Source organism: Myiozetetes cayanensis, unplaced genomic scaffold (genome assembly GCF_022539395.1).
Source record: "Myiozetetes cayanensis isolate MyiCay16 unplaced genomic scaffold, myiCay2020 scf19, whole genome shotgun sequence".
NCBI lineage: Eukaryota > Metazoa > Chordata > Aves > Passeriformes > Tyrannidae > Myiozetetes > Myiozetetes cayanensis.
Genome location: NW_026087400.1, coordinates 2823959 through 2842813, shown reverse-complemented (window position 1 = coordinate 2842813; position 18855 = coordinate 2823959). Strand labels below are relative to the sequence as shown.

The 18855-nt window shown below is 59.4% G+C and overlaps 1 protein-coding gene across 1 annotated transcript; it reads left to right on the top strand.

Annotated features, from left to right (window-relative positions):
* The first annotated feature begins 2524 nt into the window (after nucleotides 1–2524).
* Nucleotides 2525–15038, top strand: TGM2 (transglutaminase 2). Its single transcript, XM_050313995.1, has 13 exons — nucleotides 2525–2667; nucleotides 4748–4927; nucleotides 7087–7329; nucleotides 8254–8372; nucleotides 9112–9240; nucleotides 9720–9900; nucleotides 10864–10999; nucleotides 11119–11222; nucleotides 11337–11576; nucleotides 11732–12004; nucleotides 13538–13698; nucleotides 13850–13986; nucleotides 14241–15038. The coding sequence occupies exons 1-13, from the start codon at nucleotides 2658–2660 to the stop codon at nucleotides 14395–14397; spliced, it is 2070 nt and encodes a 689-aa protein (XP_050169952.1). The 5' UTR covers nucleotides 2525–2657; the 3' UTR covers nucleotides 14398–15038.
* The last annotated feature ends 3817 nt before the right edge of the window (nucleotides 15039–18855 follow it).

The window sequence follows — 18855 nt, the reverse complement described above, 5'->3', positions numbered from 1 at the left end:
CACTGAACACCTTGAGCAAATGAGGAGTTATTCTGGGCTTCAGCAGTGCAAACACCCTCTTAATGCAACCTTGTCTTAGTAAGGAGAGTAAAAATAACACAACACCGGCAGTGTGGTGTGGGCAACATTTTCCAGTGCCTGGGCAGACAGATGCCTCTGTGATATGTGTTGGTGAGTGAAGTGGGCACTAAAGCTGGAAACAAGGGAGGTTTCCTCTGTTGAGGTACTGGGACCAAGTCTGAGGCTCCCTGGATAGCCCCTGAAGGACAGCCCTGAGTGGACAGACTTACAGGGATAACCCTGGGGGACAGGCCCAGAACACAGCACTGGGGGACAGCCAGGCACTTGTCTCCTGCCACTTCTGCCTGAGGTGTCAGAGCAGGGATAGGCACTGTCAGTCACTCCTGCTCTGTGGTTGGCCAAGAAGCCAGACAGAAGACAGTCCCAACAGCCTGCCCAGTGCCAGCCCCCCCAGCTTGCCTGATCCCACACATCCCACACAACCCAGCACCCTTCCCTGCAACAAACTGCTCCGCTTCTGAGCCGGGTGAGAAATGGCCATTTCCTACAGCTCCGCACCCAGTGGTGTCCTTGCAGTTTGTCACACATTAACTAGAGCAAATGATGCATTCCAACGCAGCTCCTCGGCCTCCACGGCCGTGGAGTTCATCCAGAGTTCGCGCTAGGTACGGGAGGAAGAGCGGGCTTGTGCAGGCAGAGCCGGACCCAGCACCCTCCAGCACGAGCCAAGGCACACTGGCACTTGTCAACACGGGTGGCAGAGGCTCCTCTGCCCAGGGAGCAGCCCTGGGTGCAGGTGAGATGAGCAAAGGCCCCACCACCACCACCTGCACACCCCCAGCCTGTGCACGTACACAGTGGAGGAGCACATGAATTGTTTCCATTAAAACCAGCTGTCCCGAGCTTTCTCTCAGCAAGGATTTGCTGCTCCCACTCCAACTTCTCTCCCTGCCTCCCTCAAGGATGGTGAAGGAGGAGGGGGCTCCCCTGGCCATGGCTGTATTGCAGGGTAGTGCTGCTGCAAAACCAGCCATGTGCCCCCAGAGTGGGACACACCAGGAGCCCCCTGCTCATGGGGCTCCTCCTGGTCTGTGCCCTTGGTCTGTGCTCTGACCTTGCCAGCTCCGTTGGTACCAAAAACCCCTTTGTAGAGCTGGAGGAGGTGTCTGTCTCATTGCAGACCCTCCCAGCACAATGACCCAACATGCCCAAGCAGAAAGCACCGAACACTTTTGGGGAACCCCTTGCCAGGACCACCTCAAGCATGGGGAGAGCAGTTTCAGCTGCACCACATGCTTGGGTGATGGGGCACACTGGGACAGGGCACAACCTGTATGTGGGCCCTGTGAGGTGATCCTGGGTACACCAAGTAATGGACCCCAACTGTTTGCAGGACATCAGCACCACAAGAAGGTCCCATCACCCACAGCAGCCCTGGAGTGATGCACCAACCACCAAACCTGGGAGGGGAAGGGGGTGAGGGGTCTGGGTGAGGAGGATCCCCAATGTGCAGATGCCTCCAGTGCAGGGGCTGCAGTGTCCCACACCAGTCCGAGGACCAAATGAGGAGGGTAAGTGCAGGGCTCTCCCAGAAACACCCCCTCTCCTGGATCCTGGTCTTGAGCAGTTTAACTCACACAAAGGAAAACCAGTAACTGAACAAAGTCACTCCAGAGGTCCAGAAACTTCTCAAGACCTTGCTCGTAACAAGCCATGCTCAGGTACCGGTGCATTCCCAAACTCCAAGAGCCCGTGGAGATGTGGGGTCTCAGCCCCCTGCCCTTGATAGGTGGTTTCTAGTGTGTTGGCTGACCCCTGGGACACACAGGGAGGGCTAGACCAGGCCAAGCAGCCCCAGGCAGTACCACTGGCAAGGTAACGGGGCAGGGAGCCCCAGGCAGGAGAGGGATGGGGCAGGGACTGCCAGGGAATGTGCCGATCACTGCCACATGCACACTCTCACGTCCCAGATCTAACAGCTCCAGTTTCCAACATATCTGCTGTCCAGCAGCAAAGTTTTCAGCACATTTTCCTTCCAGACTCCATCTCTCAGGGATGCAGTTGCAATTCCCGGCAGAGGCATCCCACCAGGACCGGCCAGGATGGAGACGGGGCCAGAGGAGGGAGAGAACTTTATAAGGAGAAAACATTCCTGAGTCCTGGCACCTCACTGGGAGCCGCACTGCCCCTCTCCGCCCCCTAGTTCTCCCCTCCTCTTGATCGACAGCGGGGCCAGATCCTGCCTGAGGGCTGTGGGGTCCCGGGGGGACTCTGGGGGGGCCGGCTCGGGGGGCTCCGGGGCCAGCGGCTTTGTCCACCCCACCCCCCGCCTCCTTTTTTTTTTTTTTTTTTTTTTGGAGTGGTTATTTTCAATAGGTGGGACCTCAAACCGCCGCGTTTCCTGGAAACTTTGTTTCCCTTTCTTCCCTCCGCCGGCCCTGGCCGCGGGGGCGGAGAGCGCGGGGGGCGGGCGGGATAAAATGGGATGGGCGGTGGGGCCGCTCGGAGGGCGGTGAGGGGGCAGCTCCGCCGGCGTCGGGACCAGGACGAGGATCGGCACCGGCAGCGCTGCCAGTGGGACAGGACAGGTACCGGGAGCGAGACGGGCACCGGCAGCACCCGCACCCGCCGGCACCATGGCCGAAGGTAGGACCGCGGGGCGATCCCCCCCGCACGTGTCAGGATCGCTCCCGCTCCGCGGGGAGTCCCGACCGGCCGCGCCGCATCCGCCCCAGCCGGCGCTCGGAGCCCTCCCGCCGCTCCCTGCTCGCTGGGCGCAAGAGCCGCTCCCCGATCCTCAGACAGAGTCAAGGGCGATGGGGAACGGGAAGGACTAAGCCGGGGAGACGGCAACGAGCCCGTCGGGGTCGGTGCGGGGTCCACGCGGGTTTGCGCCGTTCCCTCCCTCCTGCCTCTCAGCTGGCCCGAGTGACGCCAGTACCCGTAGGAGTGAAGTTTGGTGCTATTTAAAGCTTCCCCGGGAAAGGAAAGTGGACGGTTGGGCCAGGAGCGTGTGCCCACGTCCTGACAGGGTTAGGGGATTTATGGAGGCTCGAGCATAAATAAAGCTTCTGGTCTTCGGGAATCCTTCACGCCTAGCCCTTCAGGGCAGAGAGAGCCCCTGCCTCCCATAGAGCTGCCCCCAGAATCCCAGGAAACAGGACCGTGTGATACTCACGGGCACGGGGCCCTCTGGGTGAGACGGCATCACCGTGCCCTGCTGTCCCACAGTGCCGCAGGCTGTCCCGGCTCCCAGCACCACCACAGCAATACCAACACACTGGGCAGCTCCTGCTCCCGGGTGTCTGGAACCCCGCTTCTGCTTGCAGCACCGCAGCCCTCTCCCTGCACGTCTCTTGGCACCCATCCGTTTGGGTAGAGGCACCTGTGCTTTGAGAAATCTGCTGTTTGCTAAATGTGGTGAGGATGATAACCCTGGGGTGACTGGGGCAAGGAGGAGTCCTGGTCCTGCTCTCTGAACACACTCACAATGCCTTTGGCTCCATGTCAGGGAGGTTCCACTCATGTGGTCCATGAGCTGTAGCACAGAGCTGTGCTGGTCACAGAGGGGGAGGCAGTGAGGGAAAGGACCTCTCTGTGCTCTATCCACATTCTCCATGGACTGGCTGCAGGGACCGTGCCCTTAGTTATGGACAGTCCCAGCAGCTCTAGCAGCGTGGTGGGGATGGTGACAAACCCACTGTCTCCACTGGGCACATACTGCAGAGCCCCCTTCTCCAGAGAGCCAGGAGCAGCGCTTTCATTTAGCTCTGGGAACAGCGAGCTCATGGGCAACTGTTTCCATTTTGCAGTGGTTCCAGAAGGGCTCTGTGACTACCAGGGAAGGGCACGGCCAGGGAGAGCTGTGGCACAGGGCTGCAAGCTGAGCATCGCCCACTGAGCCGCCCCGGTCCCTGGCTGGCGCTGAGCTTGCTGTGTGCTCTCCTGCATGGAATGCTTTTGCTTATTCTAGTGATTAATGCGTCACTGCAGAGCAGTCAGGGGTCACTGGCCCCAGGCGATGATGAGCGATATCTCATCGCTCCCCAGTGAGTGGCGCCTGGGGCAGGGGGGGGCATGGCTCTGCCTGGGCTGGGATCAGAGCAGGGCAGCCTGCGTACGTCTGGGGCATCACACACCTCTGTCACTGAACTTACACTTGCTCTCACCAATTTGTCAGCGGTCGCAGCACAGCAAAGCTGCTGGAGGCCTGGCTGAGGCACAGGAACATCCCTGGCATTCCTGGGCTCAGCAGCGTGTGACTGGGATGGGGGCACACAGACAGCAGCCCCGGTGACAGCCCCCCCGAGCGCAGAGCTGAGCATTGGGCTTTGCTCCCGTGCTGGGTGCCCTGAGCCATGGGCCTGGCACAGCTCTGGCAGCTCATGGTGATAGCACGGAGGCAGCTCCACGGCACACAAACACAGCACAAAGCTGGGCCAGGAAGGCAGAACGTCGCTGTGAGCTCGGCTGCCAAAGCTGCGCCCCTCTGGCAGCACACGATGCAAGCCCAGCCTGCAGAGCCCTCCTGGAGGGATGCTCAGAGCACGATCACAGCACTCAGGGCTGCACCGGGCACACCAGGCAGGACAGGACAGTGTGGGCAGGGGAGGCTCAGATCCCTCTCCAAAGTACCAACCCAGGGCTCAGGGTGGGCTGTAGCCCCTGGGGGCTTTGTCTCGTGTCTCAACTGGTCCCAGAGCTGTACGTGCCACTGCCTTCACAGATCTGGTGCTGGACACGTGGGACCTGCAGCTGGAGCGCAATGGACGGGAGCACCGGACGGCAGACATGGGGTGCAAGCAGCTGGTGGTGCGGCGGGGGCAGCCCTTCACCATCACCCTGCACTTCTCGGGCCGGGGCTACGAGGAGGGGGTGGACAAACTCGCCTTCAACGTAGAGACAGGTGAGTGCCCCCCCATCTGTGCCACGAGGGAGGGCTGTGCAGATGTCACCACCCTCTGCCCCTGCTCCAGGGCTCACCTGTGCTCCCGCAGGGAGGGGACCTAACTCATCTCATACAGTCCCTGTCCTCCTGTTCCTGCCTGGCAGAGGATGGCACTGTGCACAGCTTTTGTATCACAATAAGAAAAGTAGGTAGAAACTCATCTCCACCACTTGTTCCTCCTCCTGTCATGGCCGAGCCAGACCTGGGGCACACTGGAGCTGCCAGCTCACCTGGAAGTGCCTTGGCTGCAGCTGGGAACCTGCCCAGCCCTCTTGCCCCTCTGGGAAACATCAGCAAAGTGAATTTTTTCAGCCAGAGGTATCACAGCAGTTCTGCTGATGGGCTTTACACCCAGCCCTGCTGCCTCTCAGACATTCCCCAGAGAGGGGTTTGCTTGGGAAGTGCAAACACTGGAGAGATGTTCCTGTGGAGCACCCCCAGCACAGCCCCCAGGCAGGACCAGGGATGTGGCCGCTGCTCCTGCTGCCAGGGCTGGGTGCAGCTGCCAGGCAGGGGCTCGGCCCCGCCAGCTCAGAGCAAAGGGAAGGAAACTCTTTCTCAGGCAAGAGCTATTTTGGGTCTGCAGCGTCCTGCTGAGTCAACCCAGCCAGAACTCAAACTACAACTGCATCCAGGTTTCCTTGCAGACTCTCTTTTTTTCCACATCAAAAGCTCTGGTGGCAAACCCAAACCTGGAACACCTCAGCCTCACCCTGAACAAGCAGCTCTCCCCATGCCCTGGCAGTCCCACAGGGGCTGCCCACCCTCTCCCACCCCCTGGGTTTCTTCAGGCCATGCTGCAGCCAGGCATTCCCAGGGTGTTTTTTCTGGAGGAGCAGCCCTGGGCGCAGCCTCCAGGCCAAGGCTCAGGCTGGCAGAGGCTCCTCTGGGCTGCAGCCTGGCCCCAGCTCTTGAAGAAAGAGGGCAAAGGTGCTTTGGTGCTTGCAGAGGCACGTGGCAGTGCCACCCCACTGGCAATGGCCCTGGCACATTCCTCACCGGGGACCCACAGCCCTGTCAAGGCAGGGACTGTCCCCCCACCCTGGGACAAGCCACCCAGGCTGCGTGCCACCTCCCACGAGAACGAGAGGATGAAGAACAGAGTGAGAATAGAGCTGTGTTTTTGCAGCAGCCGGGTTAGCAGAGCTCTGCTCTGCTGGAGCCCTGGGGGATGCTGTGGAGGCAGGAGAAGGAGGAGGAGGAGGAGGAAGAGGAGGAGGCTCCCGTGCTGCCCATCCTACAGCAGCACCAGGCTGGCCCTTGCCAAAAGGACACTGTGAGCTCAGCCCAGCCTCCCCGGGAGGAGAAACTGTGTCACTCTCATGAGTTCACGAGTATTTTTGGTGACTGGTCTGACGCCCTGCCCACACTGTGGGCGAGGGCTGGCGGGGGACCAGCCAGGGCTGTGCTCTGGTGGGGGAGAGTGGATGGCAGTGGCACCACTGCCCCGGCTGCCAGCCAGGGCCAGGGAGCTGCTGGGCAGGGCTGGGTGTCACCGCTCCAGGGAGCAGGTCTGGAGCTGGCTCAGTGCAGGTGGCTTGGCCATGGCTGCACTTGGAAGGGCCGGCAGGGATCACGCTGTCCTGGGCTCGGTGCTTTGGCCACTGAGGTCATCTCTAATCCTGGGATGTTTGCAGCAACGCCTGAGGCTGCACACACGTAGTGGGGCTCCCAGTGACAGGGATCTGGGGTTCATGGCTGGGCTCTGCCAGCCCCCCACGCCCTGGGCTGCAGCAGGACTGGGCTGTGAGGGCACAGGGACTCAGCAGCTCTGCTTGGAGCAGAGGAGTGGGTGCAGCTGAGAGCAGAGACCTGACCCTGGGTTGGGCACCAGGGCAAGCACCCCTTGTGCTCTGCTGGCCCAGGGGTGCCCATAGAGTGAGCCTGTCCTGCCCCAAACAGTGAGAGATGTGCCTGAGCCCCCCACAGCTGGGCTACCCTGTGTTCCCAGTGCCTGAAAAACCACACATTGAATGCTCCCAGGTTATGCCAGCCAAGGTTCAGGCAGCTGCCACAGAACAGGGGGCTTGAGGCAGGTGTCCTTGGTGCAGCCCCCATGCTGGGAGCTCCCAGGGTCCCCAGAGCACTGAGAGAGCTGACCTCCTCCTTCCTGGCAGGGCCCTGCCCCAGTGAGACGTCAGGAACCAAGTCCCACTTTGCCATGACTGACTGCCCGGAGGAGTCGAGCTGGAGCGCCGTGATGCAGCAGCAGGACGGGGAGTCCCTTTCTGTGTCGCTCTGCTCCCCTCCCAGCGCTCGCATCGGCCGCTACACCCTGACCCTGGAGACCTGCACCGAGTACCAGGGCTCCAGCTTCCACATCGGCCACTTCATCCTGCTCTTCAACGCCTGGCACCCAGGTGAGGCTTTGCCTTCCTGAGCCCAGGGGTTCCTGGGTTTAGCTGAGCAGAAGCCACCCCTCAGCTCTGAGGGGCTGCACGTCCCCGCAGGTCTCACCCCACTGCAGACCCCAAGTGCCCCCAGCCCTGCCCTGAGCTCAGGTCTAACCAGAAATCCCCACTCTGCTTCCATTTCCACCCAATCTCTGCAGTAGATTGGGGCCACTAGCACTGTCACCCACCCTAGGACACACACCTACTTACCCCCAGTTGTCCCTAATTGTCCCCATCTGGCCCATCCCCACCCAGGCACCCAGCTGAGGTCTCAGTGACAGGGATGTCACTCTGTTGGTAAACTGGACCCAGAGGGGAGGCTCAGCTCAGTGCTGCAAGGTTTAACAACCTCTGGGATTTTCCTCTTGCCATGTCCCTCCCCTGCCCCTGGACTGGCCGGTTTCCTGGATCTCAAATGCTCCACACTGGGTCCACAGAGATAAGGAGCTGTAGGAAGCTCTGCTCAACCTGAACTGTGCCAAGCACTGGGAATGGACATCTGGGGTTTCCTTCTGCAAACATTTCCAGTAAATACTGATTTTCACAGCAGTAGCTGCTGTGAGTGAAATGGCTTCGGCTCCCACTGCTCACTGCTCCCCCAGGGAGGTCTCCCCTCCTGGGAAAAGACCCAACTCCATCAAATAAAAGGGAGGAAAGACAGAGAAATGAGAAAGAATGAAGAAGAGCAAACCACAAACCCGCTGAAAGTTTCCCATCAGCTCAAATCAAACTGGGCTGAAATTCTTCAGCAGTTTTTTCAGGCAGGAGCAGTTCCAGCCCCTGCTGCCTCATTTCCCACCGGATACATCCCCGGGGAGGGGTAGCCCTGAGGGGATCAGGGGCTGGTGGCACGGGGCAGAGCCCTGTCCCCATCACTTGCTCTCCCCACAGAGGACACGGTTTTCCTCCGTGACGAGAACGAACGCCGCGAGTATGTGCTGTCCCAGCAAGGGCTCATCTACCAGGGCACCTCCGACTACATCTTCTCTGTCCCCTGGAACTTTGGCCAGGTGAGTGGGCATGGCCCCCCGGGATGCTTGGGACTCCCAGCTGACCCCAGCCTGTGCAGCCCCAGTGCTTTAGGGGCACAGGGACGGGTGTCATGTGTGTGCCCCCCCGAACATGCACCCCAAAAGCTGCCGGCACCTCAGGGTGCAGATGCGGGTCAAAGAAACCAGAATCTGGTTTCCAAGAGGGAATGTGCTGACATTAAAGCAGGGCAGGGTGAGGGGAGGGGCTCCACATGGCTCCTGGGGGCCCCACAGCCACGTGCCCCCAGTCAGGGTGGCCCTGCTGTGCCACGGAGCCGTTGCCTGATAACGCGCTCCCCGGTGCCGTGCCGGGGGTGCTGATAAGGCAGCGCCTGTCCTGGGAGAGCTCAGCCACCCTCCCTGAGCAAGGGCACGGATCCTGTGACACCCACAGGATCCACGCCTCAATTCAAGGAAGGGCTGTGACTCAGCTGTGATGGGAAATAGGTGGTTTTCACAGAGGTCAGCTCCATGCACGACCCCTGGGCGGCTGCAGGAAGCCGGATCCAGCCCTGGCGCGAGGGCGGGAGCTCATTCACAGGCTTTGCAGGCTGAGTGGGGACATCACTCAATGGATGCTGGCTGGGGAGGGGACCCTGGGAAGGTGTGACCCCATGTCCCCAGCAGTTCTGCTTGCAGGGGCATCCTGGTGAGCCAGGGAGGGAGGAGAGAGGTGCCAGAGCCCCCGTGGGGACCTCACATGCCTTTTGTCCACCAGTTCGAGGATGACATCCTATCCATCTGCCTCAACATGCTGGACATAAACCCCAAACACCTGAGGGACCGGAACCGGGATTGCTCCCGCCGCAATGACCCCGTGTACATCGGCAGGGTGGTGAGCGCCATGGTGAGTCCAGGGTGCACCTGGCAGGGTGTCCCCAGCACCCCACACTCCCTGGGGTGTAAACACCCTCCAGCTACAGCTGTGACAGAGACCTGGCATTTGCCATCCCCCCCACTCAGGCCATTTTCCTTCTCTGTGGTGTTCCTCCTCCCCTTTACATCCTCTTCTGTTTTTGCTCCTATATGTATAAGAGCCTTTTAAGAGGAGAGGAATAGCAGGGGTAGTCCCAGACCATCCCAGGAGCAGCTCTGGGATAATCACACTCAAATTCCCAGGCCTTGTTTCTAAAATTCATCCCTGATTAGCACTGCATCCCAGTGAGCTCTCGCATGGATACAGGATGCTAATGTGGGTGACAGGCATGTGAATGGGGCAAAAGCTGTTTCTGTCCCTCCCCAGCCTGCTCATGCCTGCCTGCCCATCCATCCACCCATCCATCCATCCATCCATCCACCCATTCATCCTCTCTTCTCCTGCCACAGGTAAACTGTAATGACGAGGACCAGGGGGTGCTGGCGGGGCGGTGGAAGGACCCCTACGACGATGGGACGAACCCCATGTCCTGGATTGGGAGTGTGGATATTCTCAAGAGGTGGAAGGATTTTGGGTGCCAGCCAGTCAAGTATGGCCAGTGCTGGGTCTTTGCTGCTGTGGCATGTACTGGTGAGAGCAGACACCTCTGGTCTCCCCTTCCCCACAGGATGGGGTCACCCATGTCCCTGCCATCTCCCACCCCGGCCCCCTGCCCTCCACCCACTCCCGGTGCTGTGTCCAGAGGGAAGAGCTGGGGCTGGTTGCAATCAGCCTGCAACGATTCCCTTGCAATTAGCTCTCTGTTATTCTAATTTGTCAGGAAATAGAGGGAAAAAATTATAGAAAAGGGCTCTGGTTTTTCCATCAGCGCTGCCTGCCTGACCAGGCTGCAAGGGAGGGGCTGGGGCAGGACAGGGGGAGGGAAGTGGCTTTAAGGCCAAGTTTGCAATAAAGTCACGAATCCACCGAGATCAAATTAATGTCACGGCCACCAGGTCAGGCAGGCTGGGGAAAAAGAGGCGAAAAATTCCAGACTGGCTGCTGCTGGGAAACACTCACACGTGCTCGTGCTGCTTTGCCTCAGGAAAAAATGCTGCCTCTGTGTTTCTGATGTTTCACAGGCAGATGAGACCCTTTTTAGAGGAGAGAAATAGGAGAAAGCTAAAGTGGGTATTCAGTGACTCGCAGAGTTTTATAGCCTTCCTTTGAAGCGCAGTAACTGCCTCCCTGCTCCCCGGGGAGCTCCGTGAGCAGTGAAAGACAGCTGGGAGATGAAATCCGGGGTTCGGCACGGCTGCCCACGCTCTCCCTCCAAAGCTCTCACAGGCGCTTTTGTGCCTTTTTTTCTGCCGCAATATCAAACCCGTCAGGCTGTCAGAGCCGTGTGCCACCCGGCTCTCCCATGCACAGCGGGTGTGGGAACCAGACCCTCCCGGGCATCAGTCCCTGGGCACCCCTTTGGCAGGGAGCGGGAAGGGCAGGAGTCACGCAGGACTGGGGATCACGGGACAGGGGCCGTGCGAACCTGAGGCCCTGTGGGACAGGAGTGGTGCAAATCCGGGCCCCTGTGTCACCCTGCCCTACTCCCCACAGTCATGCGGTGCCTGGGAATCCCCACCCGGGTGGTGACCAACTACAACTCGGCCCACGACACAAATGCCAACCTGACCATCGACCACTACCTCAACGAGAAGGGGGGGCAGGAGCGGCAGTCCTGGGACAAGATCTGGTGAGCAGCACGGCGGGACCCCAGCCTGCCCATCCTCAGGGCCGCCTCTGCCCCTGCCCCGGAGCCCGGCGGATGCTGGGGGAGAGGCTGAGGCTTCTGCATCCTGGCTTCCCTTGCAGGAACTTCCACTGCTGGGTGGAGTCCTGGATGGCCCGCCCAGACCTGGCGGGGGACTACGACGGGTGGCAGGTGCTGGATCCGACGCCCCAGGAGAAGAGCGAAGGTACAAGGTGCACCACACTTCACCTGGCACGGCAGGGCCGCCCCACCACAGCCACCTCTGGCCACCGCAGTGGCTGAACCCCGGGCGTGGTGACAGTGGCTCTGCTCCCTGCAGGAGTTTTCTGCTGCGGGCCGGCCCCCGTCAAAGCCATCAAAGAGGGCGACATGCAGCTCAAGTACGACATCCCCTTCATCTTCGCGGAGGTGAACGCCGACGTGGTGTACTGGGTGGTGCAGGGCGATGGGATGCAGAAGCAGAGCATCCAGTCCTCCGTGGTGGGGAAGAACATCAGCACCAAGAGCGTGGGCAAGGACAGCCGGGAGGACATCACCCACAACTACAAATATCCAGAGGGTACGGGGAGCTGCAGGGGGATGCAGAGACACCCAGAGGGGGATGTGGCTGTTGGGAAACAAGTGCAGCAGGAGGGCCCCAGGGTTCAGGGCAGAACAGCCTGGACTGTGCCCTCCCCACGTCCCTGGGAATCACGGGAATTTCGTGCACCGCAGGGTCTGAGGAGGAGCGGAGGGTGTTTGCGAAGGCAGAGCACGAGAAGAAGTCCGTCCCGGAGGAGGATGAGGCGTTGCACCTCAAGATCAAGGTGTCAGAGGGTGCAAACAAGGGCTCTGACTTCGACGTCTTTGCCGTCATCAACAACAACACGGACGTGGAACGTGTGTGCAGCGTCAGGCTGTGTGCCCGCACCACCAGCTACAACGGCACCACCGGGCCCCAGTGCGGCCTCACGGACCTGATCGACATTGACCTCGAGCCCCGGTCAGGTAAGGGACCCCCCTGCAGTGAAGGGGGCTGCTCTGCTGGGTGTGGGGTCAGCAGAATGCTGTGCCCCTCGGGGACATCCCCCTTAGCTATCTACCACTGCGGATTTTTAATCTTTATGAGAGGATGAGGAAGTTGCTGAGGCAGAAGCTGTAAATGCATTTGGAGCTGGACAAGCCACTGCCACTGTTGTGCTGAGGGAGCGAGCTGGGCTCACCCCCCGGGCACTCCATGGCACTTCTCTGCATCCCTCCTGCTTTCCTACACGCCTCAAGGCTAGGGGGAATCTTCCCACTGCAGAGAGAGTGGGACTGGCCCAGGTCAGCCCCAGGCACACAGTCCCAGGTCGGAGGAGGTGGGCGGCACTGGGTTTACTGGCCAGCAGCGCCGAAGCTCTCGATGTCTCCCTGGGTGGGCACTCAGCCACGGAGCTGTCCTGGCACAGCCTCTGAACTTCCCTCGCCCCTGTCACACGTGAACACCGTCATCTGCTCATTAAACATGAGTTTGGGTTTATGTGAGCTTGCCAGAGACCCTTTGGGGCTTGGAAAGGCCACACATCTGCTGTCCTGGAACAGCCAGCTGTTTACCCTGCGCCGAGCCCTGCCCCTCACCGGCCCGCAGCACACGCAGAGCTCAGCGCTCTGCCAGGTGTTGAGCTGCGCTACAGGAATGAGGAATGGGCCGGCTCTCAGCTCTCGACGCCGTGGAGTGGAGTGGGATGTGCCCCTGCCCGTGCTGGCAGAGGCACCAGCGCCTGCTCAGAGCCTTTTGCAGGGCTGGATGGGGACAGGGAGGGTGGGGGGGCCACGTGTGCCCACCCTGCTAGAGGAGCACTGCTGGCCTTTGGGGTCCTTAACGTTCCTGTCCAAAAGTTAACCCAACATAATTTTCTCTGAAGCTTTAATTACGAGCTCCTGAAGCTTCTGCCCCCAGCTGCTGTCTCAGAACACAGACCCCAGGATTCCCCAGGCTGCATCCTTTAGGGCACCCCCAGTGCTCTGTGCTGATGTGGGGAGCCAGGCTTGTTCCTCTCCCCATGGCCTCATGTGATGCTACGGCAGTTCGTGTCCTGCCCCCGGAATGCCAGGCTCCATTTTCCATGGTCATGGCCGCTCAGGAGTCCTTGCCCAAAGCAGCTCTGCAGCTGATTGCCTTCAGCCTCCTCCCCCCTCAGCTCCAGACAGCTCCATCCCCCAAGGACTTTGGGATAAACAACAGCTAAGGGCTGAGTGAAGGCAGCTGCCAGGGAGCCAGGCTGTCTCCTGCTGCCCACATTGGCTGCCAAAGTCCCTCTGGGATCCTGGTGCAGGCACAATCCTGGGGCCTTGCTGTGGGACATGGCTCCTTCTTTCCTCACACCCTCAACATCCCTTCTGGCACCTGGGTTTGGAGTCCCAATCCTGCAGGGACCCCAGCTCCCTTATCCTTGCAAGGAGCCTCTAGAAGCTCCTGGGGAGCCCAAACCATCCCAGCAGCAGGCGGGTGTCAGCACAGGGCTGGGGGTGCTGACCCTGCTCTGCTTCCCCTTCCAGAGAAGAGGGTGCCCATGCGCATCCTGTACGAGCAGTACAAGGACAACCTGACCCAGGACAACCTCATCAAGGTGGTGGCTCTCCTGACTGATCACCACACCGGCGACGTCATGGTGGCTGTCAGGGATGTCTATGTTGAGAATCCGCCAATCAAGATCAGGGTGAGGGTCCAGTGTCCCATCCCAGGCTGGTTTTGGGGGGCAGGGCTGCACCCCCTGGGACCTGCGTTTGTCCCACCAGGCTCAGGGCAGGGGGAGCGCCGTGGCCCCCAGGAATGGTGGGTGCTGGGGGTCCAACTTCTCCTACTTGCAGATTTTAGGAGAGCCGATGCAGAATCGGAAGCTGGTGGCGGAGATCAGCATGGTGAACCCCCTCGAAGTGCCCCTGAGCAACTGCGTGTTCGTGGTGGAGGGCTCCGGCCTCACCCACGGGCAGCGGGTCAAGCAGCTGTAAGAGATTTTCCATCTTCACTTGGCTGGAATTTTGAGAGTGGGGTGGATTTTTGTGCCTCGAGCCCCCAGGGAGGGTGGTCCTGGGGCACAGCGGGAGGTGGGGCTGTGCTGGTCCCTGTGGACTCAGAGCATCCCTACGCCACACCTCACTGGGGAAGGGGCTCGGCCACCCCACAGGGGTCCCAGGCCTAGGGAGGGTGAGAGGGGGCCAGGAGGGTGAGGGGCCCCGCTGACCCCCTGCCCTCCCGCAGTGAGGAGCCGGTGGAGCCGCAGGCAGAGGCCAAGTTCCGTCTGGATCTGATGCCGCACCAGTCGGGGCTCCAGAAGCTGATGGTGGACTTCGAGAGCGACCAGCTGAGGGGGGTGAAGGGCTACCGCAACGTCATCATCGCGCCCCAGCCCATGTGAGCAGCTGCCGTGGTCCCCCAGCTGCAGAAACCCTGCCCTGCTGGCCCCCCACTCGCTTTAGCCCAAGATGGTCCCAGGGAACCGAAGGACTGCCAGAGCCCAGCCCGACCCCGACCCAGCGGTGCCCCACGCTCCTCCCCAGGAGCAGGGACAGGACAAAGGAGCTGGTGGCACTGGGGGGCTCCCGTGGCTGCTGCTCGCTTCACCGCTGTTCCCTCACCCCGTGGGGTGAAAACATCCCTGTCCTGCCTGTCCCCCAGCCCCGGGCACAGCCAGGACCCCAGAGCAGCCCCCTCCTCTTTGCTGTGCTGGCACCCCCAGCCCCCCAGAGCTCATTTCATGGAGGCAGCAGCAGAACCGCCCCCCTCCAGCCCCGACTGCACCCGCCGTCGCAATTCTCTGACTGCAGCTCGGTAGAGAGAGATTGTATACTGTGAGCACAAAGCTGTCTATGCACCATATATACATACAGAACCAATCTATAAATACGTACTGCAAATAACCTGCTGCTTGGGTACAGCCAGGCCTTGGTTTCTGGAACCATCCTGGCACTGCAGAGACTGCAGGGAGGGATGGGACGTTGCCTTGACGTGAACCAACCCTGCAAGCACTGAATAAAAATTCTATTTTTCACTTTTAAAGCCAGACCCGGCTCTCCTTGCACTTCCTCTCCCCACAGTGGCACCCAGCTGCTCCTTACCCAGCTGGGGGGTTGTTGCCGTGGCTGGCACTGCAGTCCTGTGTTGGCCACCCCCTCTGCCCCGAGTCGGCCTGGCCTGGTGTTCTTGGGCTGCTCTGCAGCTCAGGGGTCGTGCCCAGGAAGAGGGGTGACCCCAGTGGCTCTCCTGGTCCCATGGCACGACTCGGGTCGGGAATGGCTCCATGCTGTGACTGTGCACAGAGAACCGGAGAGAGAACTCTTTGATTACTTGTTGATAACCACCCGGGGTGATCAAACCAATGGGTTTTGCACACCCAGGCTCTGGGCAGGGCTGTCCACCCAGCCTGGAGCAGCTGAAGGGGCAGCTGGATCAAGCACAGGGATGAAGGAGGTGAGTGTGGATTTGTCTCACGCCTGGAACTGGGGTCAAGGCTCTGCTGAAGATAAACATTTCCCATGCCAGAACAGCCCTCCAGCCTGCTCCCCACAAACAGGGTGGGAGCCTCCCTGCTTCTGTAAACAAACACCACAAAAACATTACAGAGCTGGTGGTCTCCAGCTGAGGGTCCCACAGCCCCAGCAGAGAGGAGGCACCAGCCCAGGGAAATGGTCTGTGGGACAAGGGGACCCTGCCCACAATGAATGGTCCCAGTCACCCTGACATTCCTGGCATCTCAAATCCCAGCCATGATCCATGGGCAGCTGGGAGCATTTCCCACCCAGGACAGCCCGTCCTCCAGCTTCCCTTTCTGTTTATCTTTAGGATGAGATAAAATCTCCACATGCAGCACTCCAGGCACAGCTGCTGCTCCCATGAGCCAGACTGGGGTTCATGGCCAGAACTCCCCACACCCCAGCTCTGCTTCCCCATGGGAGGCCAAGCTCAGACCCATCTCAGCTCTGTCCCAGCCCCAGCCCCAGCCCCAGCTCCTGCTCCCAAGTGTAGGACTGGAGTGGGCACCCCTGGTCTGGGGTGGGCACTGCTGAGCCCAGGCTTCACAAACAGCAGCACATCACTTGGCCAACAAAACCTTTCAAGACAACCCTCCCAAAGGACCATGTGATCCATCTCCCCTCACCTTGTGGAGCTTTAACCACCACATCTCCCTGTCCTGCCTTTCTCAAATGCAATGAGAAAAGGCAGCTGGAGGCTGGGACCCCCGTGGGGTGCAGCGGGTCAGAGGAGAGGTCTGGCCCAGTGAGCGATGAGGAAGGATGAGCAGCTCTCCCAGGGGACAGAATGGCCACCGCATGGCAGGGGGACAGGGCAGGAGTTCCAGGAGAGATGGGAATGAGGGTTCTCCTGCAGCCAGGACGAGCAGTGAGGGCCACACCAGCCCCCAGCTCTGGCAGCACCAACCCCCAGAGCAGTCCCAAGAGCAACCGAAGGAGTTAATGACAGGAACCAGCACTGCCTTCCCTGTCAGGAACATTCCTCAGCCCAGCAATGATGCACGGCCCCGCTTTAGAGCATTTGTTACCCGGCCCTGCTGAGCCAGGCCTCCAGCTGCTCAGCGCCTGGGTTAAAAATAACCAGCAGCTCCACCGCTTCGGAGCTGGGTCCTGATAAAATAAACATTAGCACAGCTATTCCTGAAGGTCACTCCCATCCATCTGAGCCTCGGCAGAGCAAGGCTGCTCCGACGAGAAACGAGCTCGGAAGGGACTCCAAACGCTGCGGTTATGGTTTGGTGGCGGGGGTCGGCTCTCAGGTTTGTCCTCTGTTATCCACAGAACTGGGGTCGGCTCCCCCGTGCCCATCCTGGATCACTGACATGGTCCTGCGCTGCATCCACCTCCCTGTGCCCATCCCGGGTCACTGATGTGGTCTCACGTTGCATCCATCAAACCCTCTGACGCTCTCGCTGCGCGAGCAATAAATTATGAATTAAATATTTCCAGCATCCACTGCACGGGAGGGTTTGTAATTCAGCACTGGCCCAAGTGCCAAAGCCAGGCGGGAGCATTCACGTGTCAGGGAGGTTATGGATACCCCTCGGCTCGCTGGAGATGCTGACTTGCCAAGAACTGACTGTAAACTCATTTTAGACTTGAGGACCTTTAACTTACCTTCATTGATGGATCGAAACCAGAACAAACTCCCATAAATCAGAGCTTCCACAAGAACAAATCTGTGGGATTTCCAAATGCTGCTGCTCATCCAAAGGTCTCCCTCCTCCCTCCACACATGGACACATTTTTAACCTCCTTGAGCCAACGAGACACCTGAGGTACCATCAAACAGTGAGAGAAAGACCCAATAAACCCCACATGGCAGGAGGTCCCGCTCTGCCCTTGCAGGAAGCCACCTCCTCCTCCACAGCCACAGGATGTGCAGGAGACACCATGGAGAGATGCCTCTTCCAGCACAGCCATCCCATGGAGTTATAACTCCAAGAGCCTTTCTGTGCCTGCCTCACACAGCCCCCCAGGGGAGCAGCCCCTGGCTCATCCCTCCCTGGGATCCCCATCCTGCCCCTCACAGCAGGCTGGGCTGACACACACAAACCATTAAGGACTGGTGAGAGCCAGTGGGGTGCTGGCAGCAGAGGGAGGTGCTGACAGTCAGCCACTTGTCTCTTCCTAGAAAGAAGAAAGAAGACTTAGCTCTTCCCAGAAAGAAGAAACAAGACGTAGCTCTTCCCAGAAAGAAGTGACAAGATCCTAAAGCTGTTTATGATTAACTATCAGTTGCCACACAGATTTGCCCTGTCAGCAGCAGTGTGACACTTGGCCAGCACGAGACAGCCAGGCTGCAACCCATCACAGCCCTGAGCCAAGGAACATGGATTTGCAAACCTGGAATTCAGCCTTGATGGGTTGTAGAACACCAGCCCCTCAGGCTGCTCGGTGCTGAGGGGGCATTTCTGTGCCCAAAGTGCTCCTTCTCCTTAAACATCCCCATCCTGGGACTGTGCTGGCTGGTCCCTGGAATCCCTTACCCGCTCCTGGGGTTTCCTAGAGGAGATCCTGGGTGTTCCCTGCTGCTGCTGTTGGGCTGGTCAGAACAGACCACACCTGTTTGATGCTACTCAAGTCTCCCAAGACAAACATTAATCTTCCCTTGAAGAACACCAGAAAAACTGTGAAGATACACACTGACATAGTGTAAGGTGAAGAAAAAACGTCTTTTCATTATGTAAAGCCACTACTGAAAATACAAATAAAGAAACCAATTCCTACCTATTGCTGCCTTCCAGCAGACAGGACAGAGGCAGTGGATGCCTGCGGCACATTCCCACAACCAGCAGAATCCCTGGCAAACATGTCCCGGCCTCAGTCGAACAGACCGGCGCCGTGTCTGCAGTGACATTTCACCCCAGTGCTTTACCAGGTCATTTTTTTTTTCAGATGGCATGAGGCACATTTTATGCTTTTTTCTATCTAATCCCAAAGATAAACACACATGAAGTTTGGCACTGACCAAGGAACATATCAACATTTAGTGCAAATAAACAGCTGGACGAAGCCCACAGCATCTCACCCCGTCAAAATGCCGGCAGCACAACTGACTGAGGCTCTGCCAGCCCTTCCTGACGACCATCACAACCTGGGCTCTCACAGACTGACCTGCTGGTGAGCCAGGAGTGAGTTCTCACCTTGTGCAGGTGTGTAAGCCAATGTTCTTTGGGTACACAGCAATCCCTGCTGAGCACGCAGCGAAGGGAAGGCAGCAGCGCGCTGAGACACCAAACTGCACTGACAGCTGCGTTAACAGCCAAATGTTTTTGTTCCAGTTCTTAAAAAATCAACAAAAACCCGGTTCTCAAAGGCAAGGAAGGACAGCCAGTACCCTG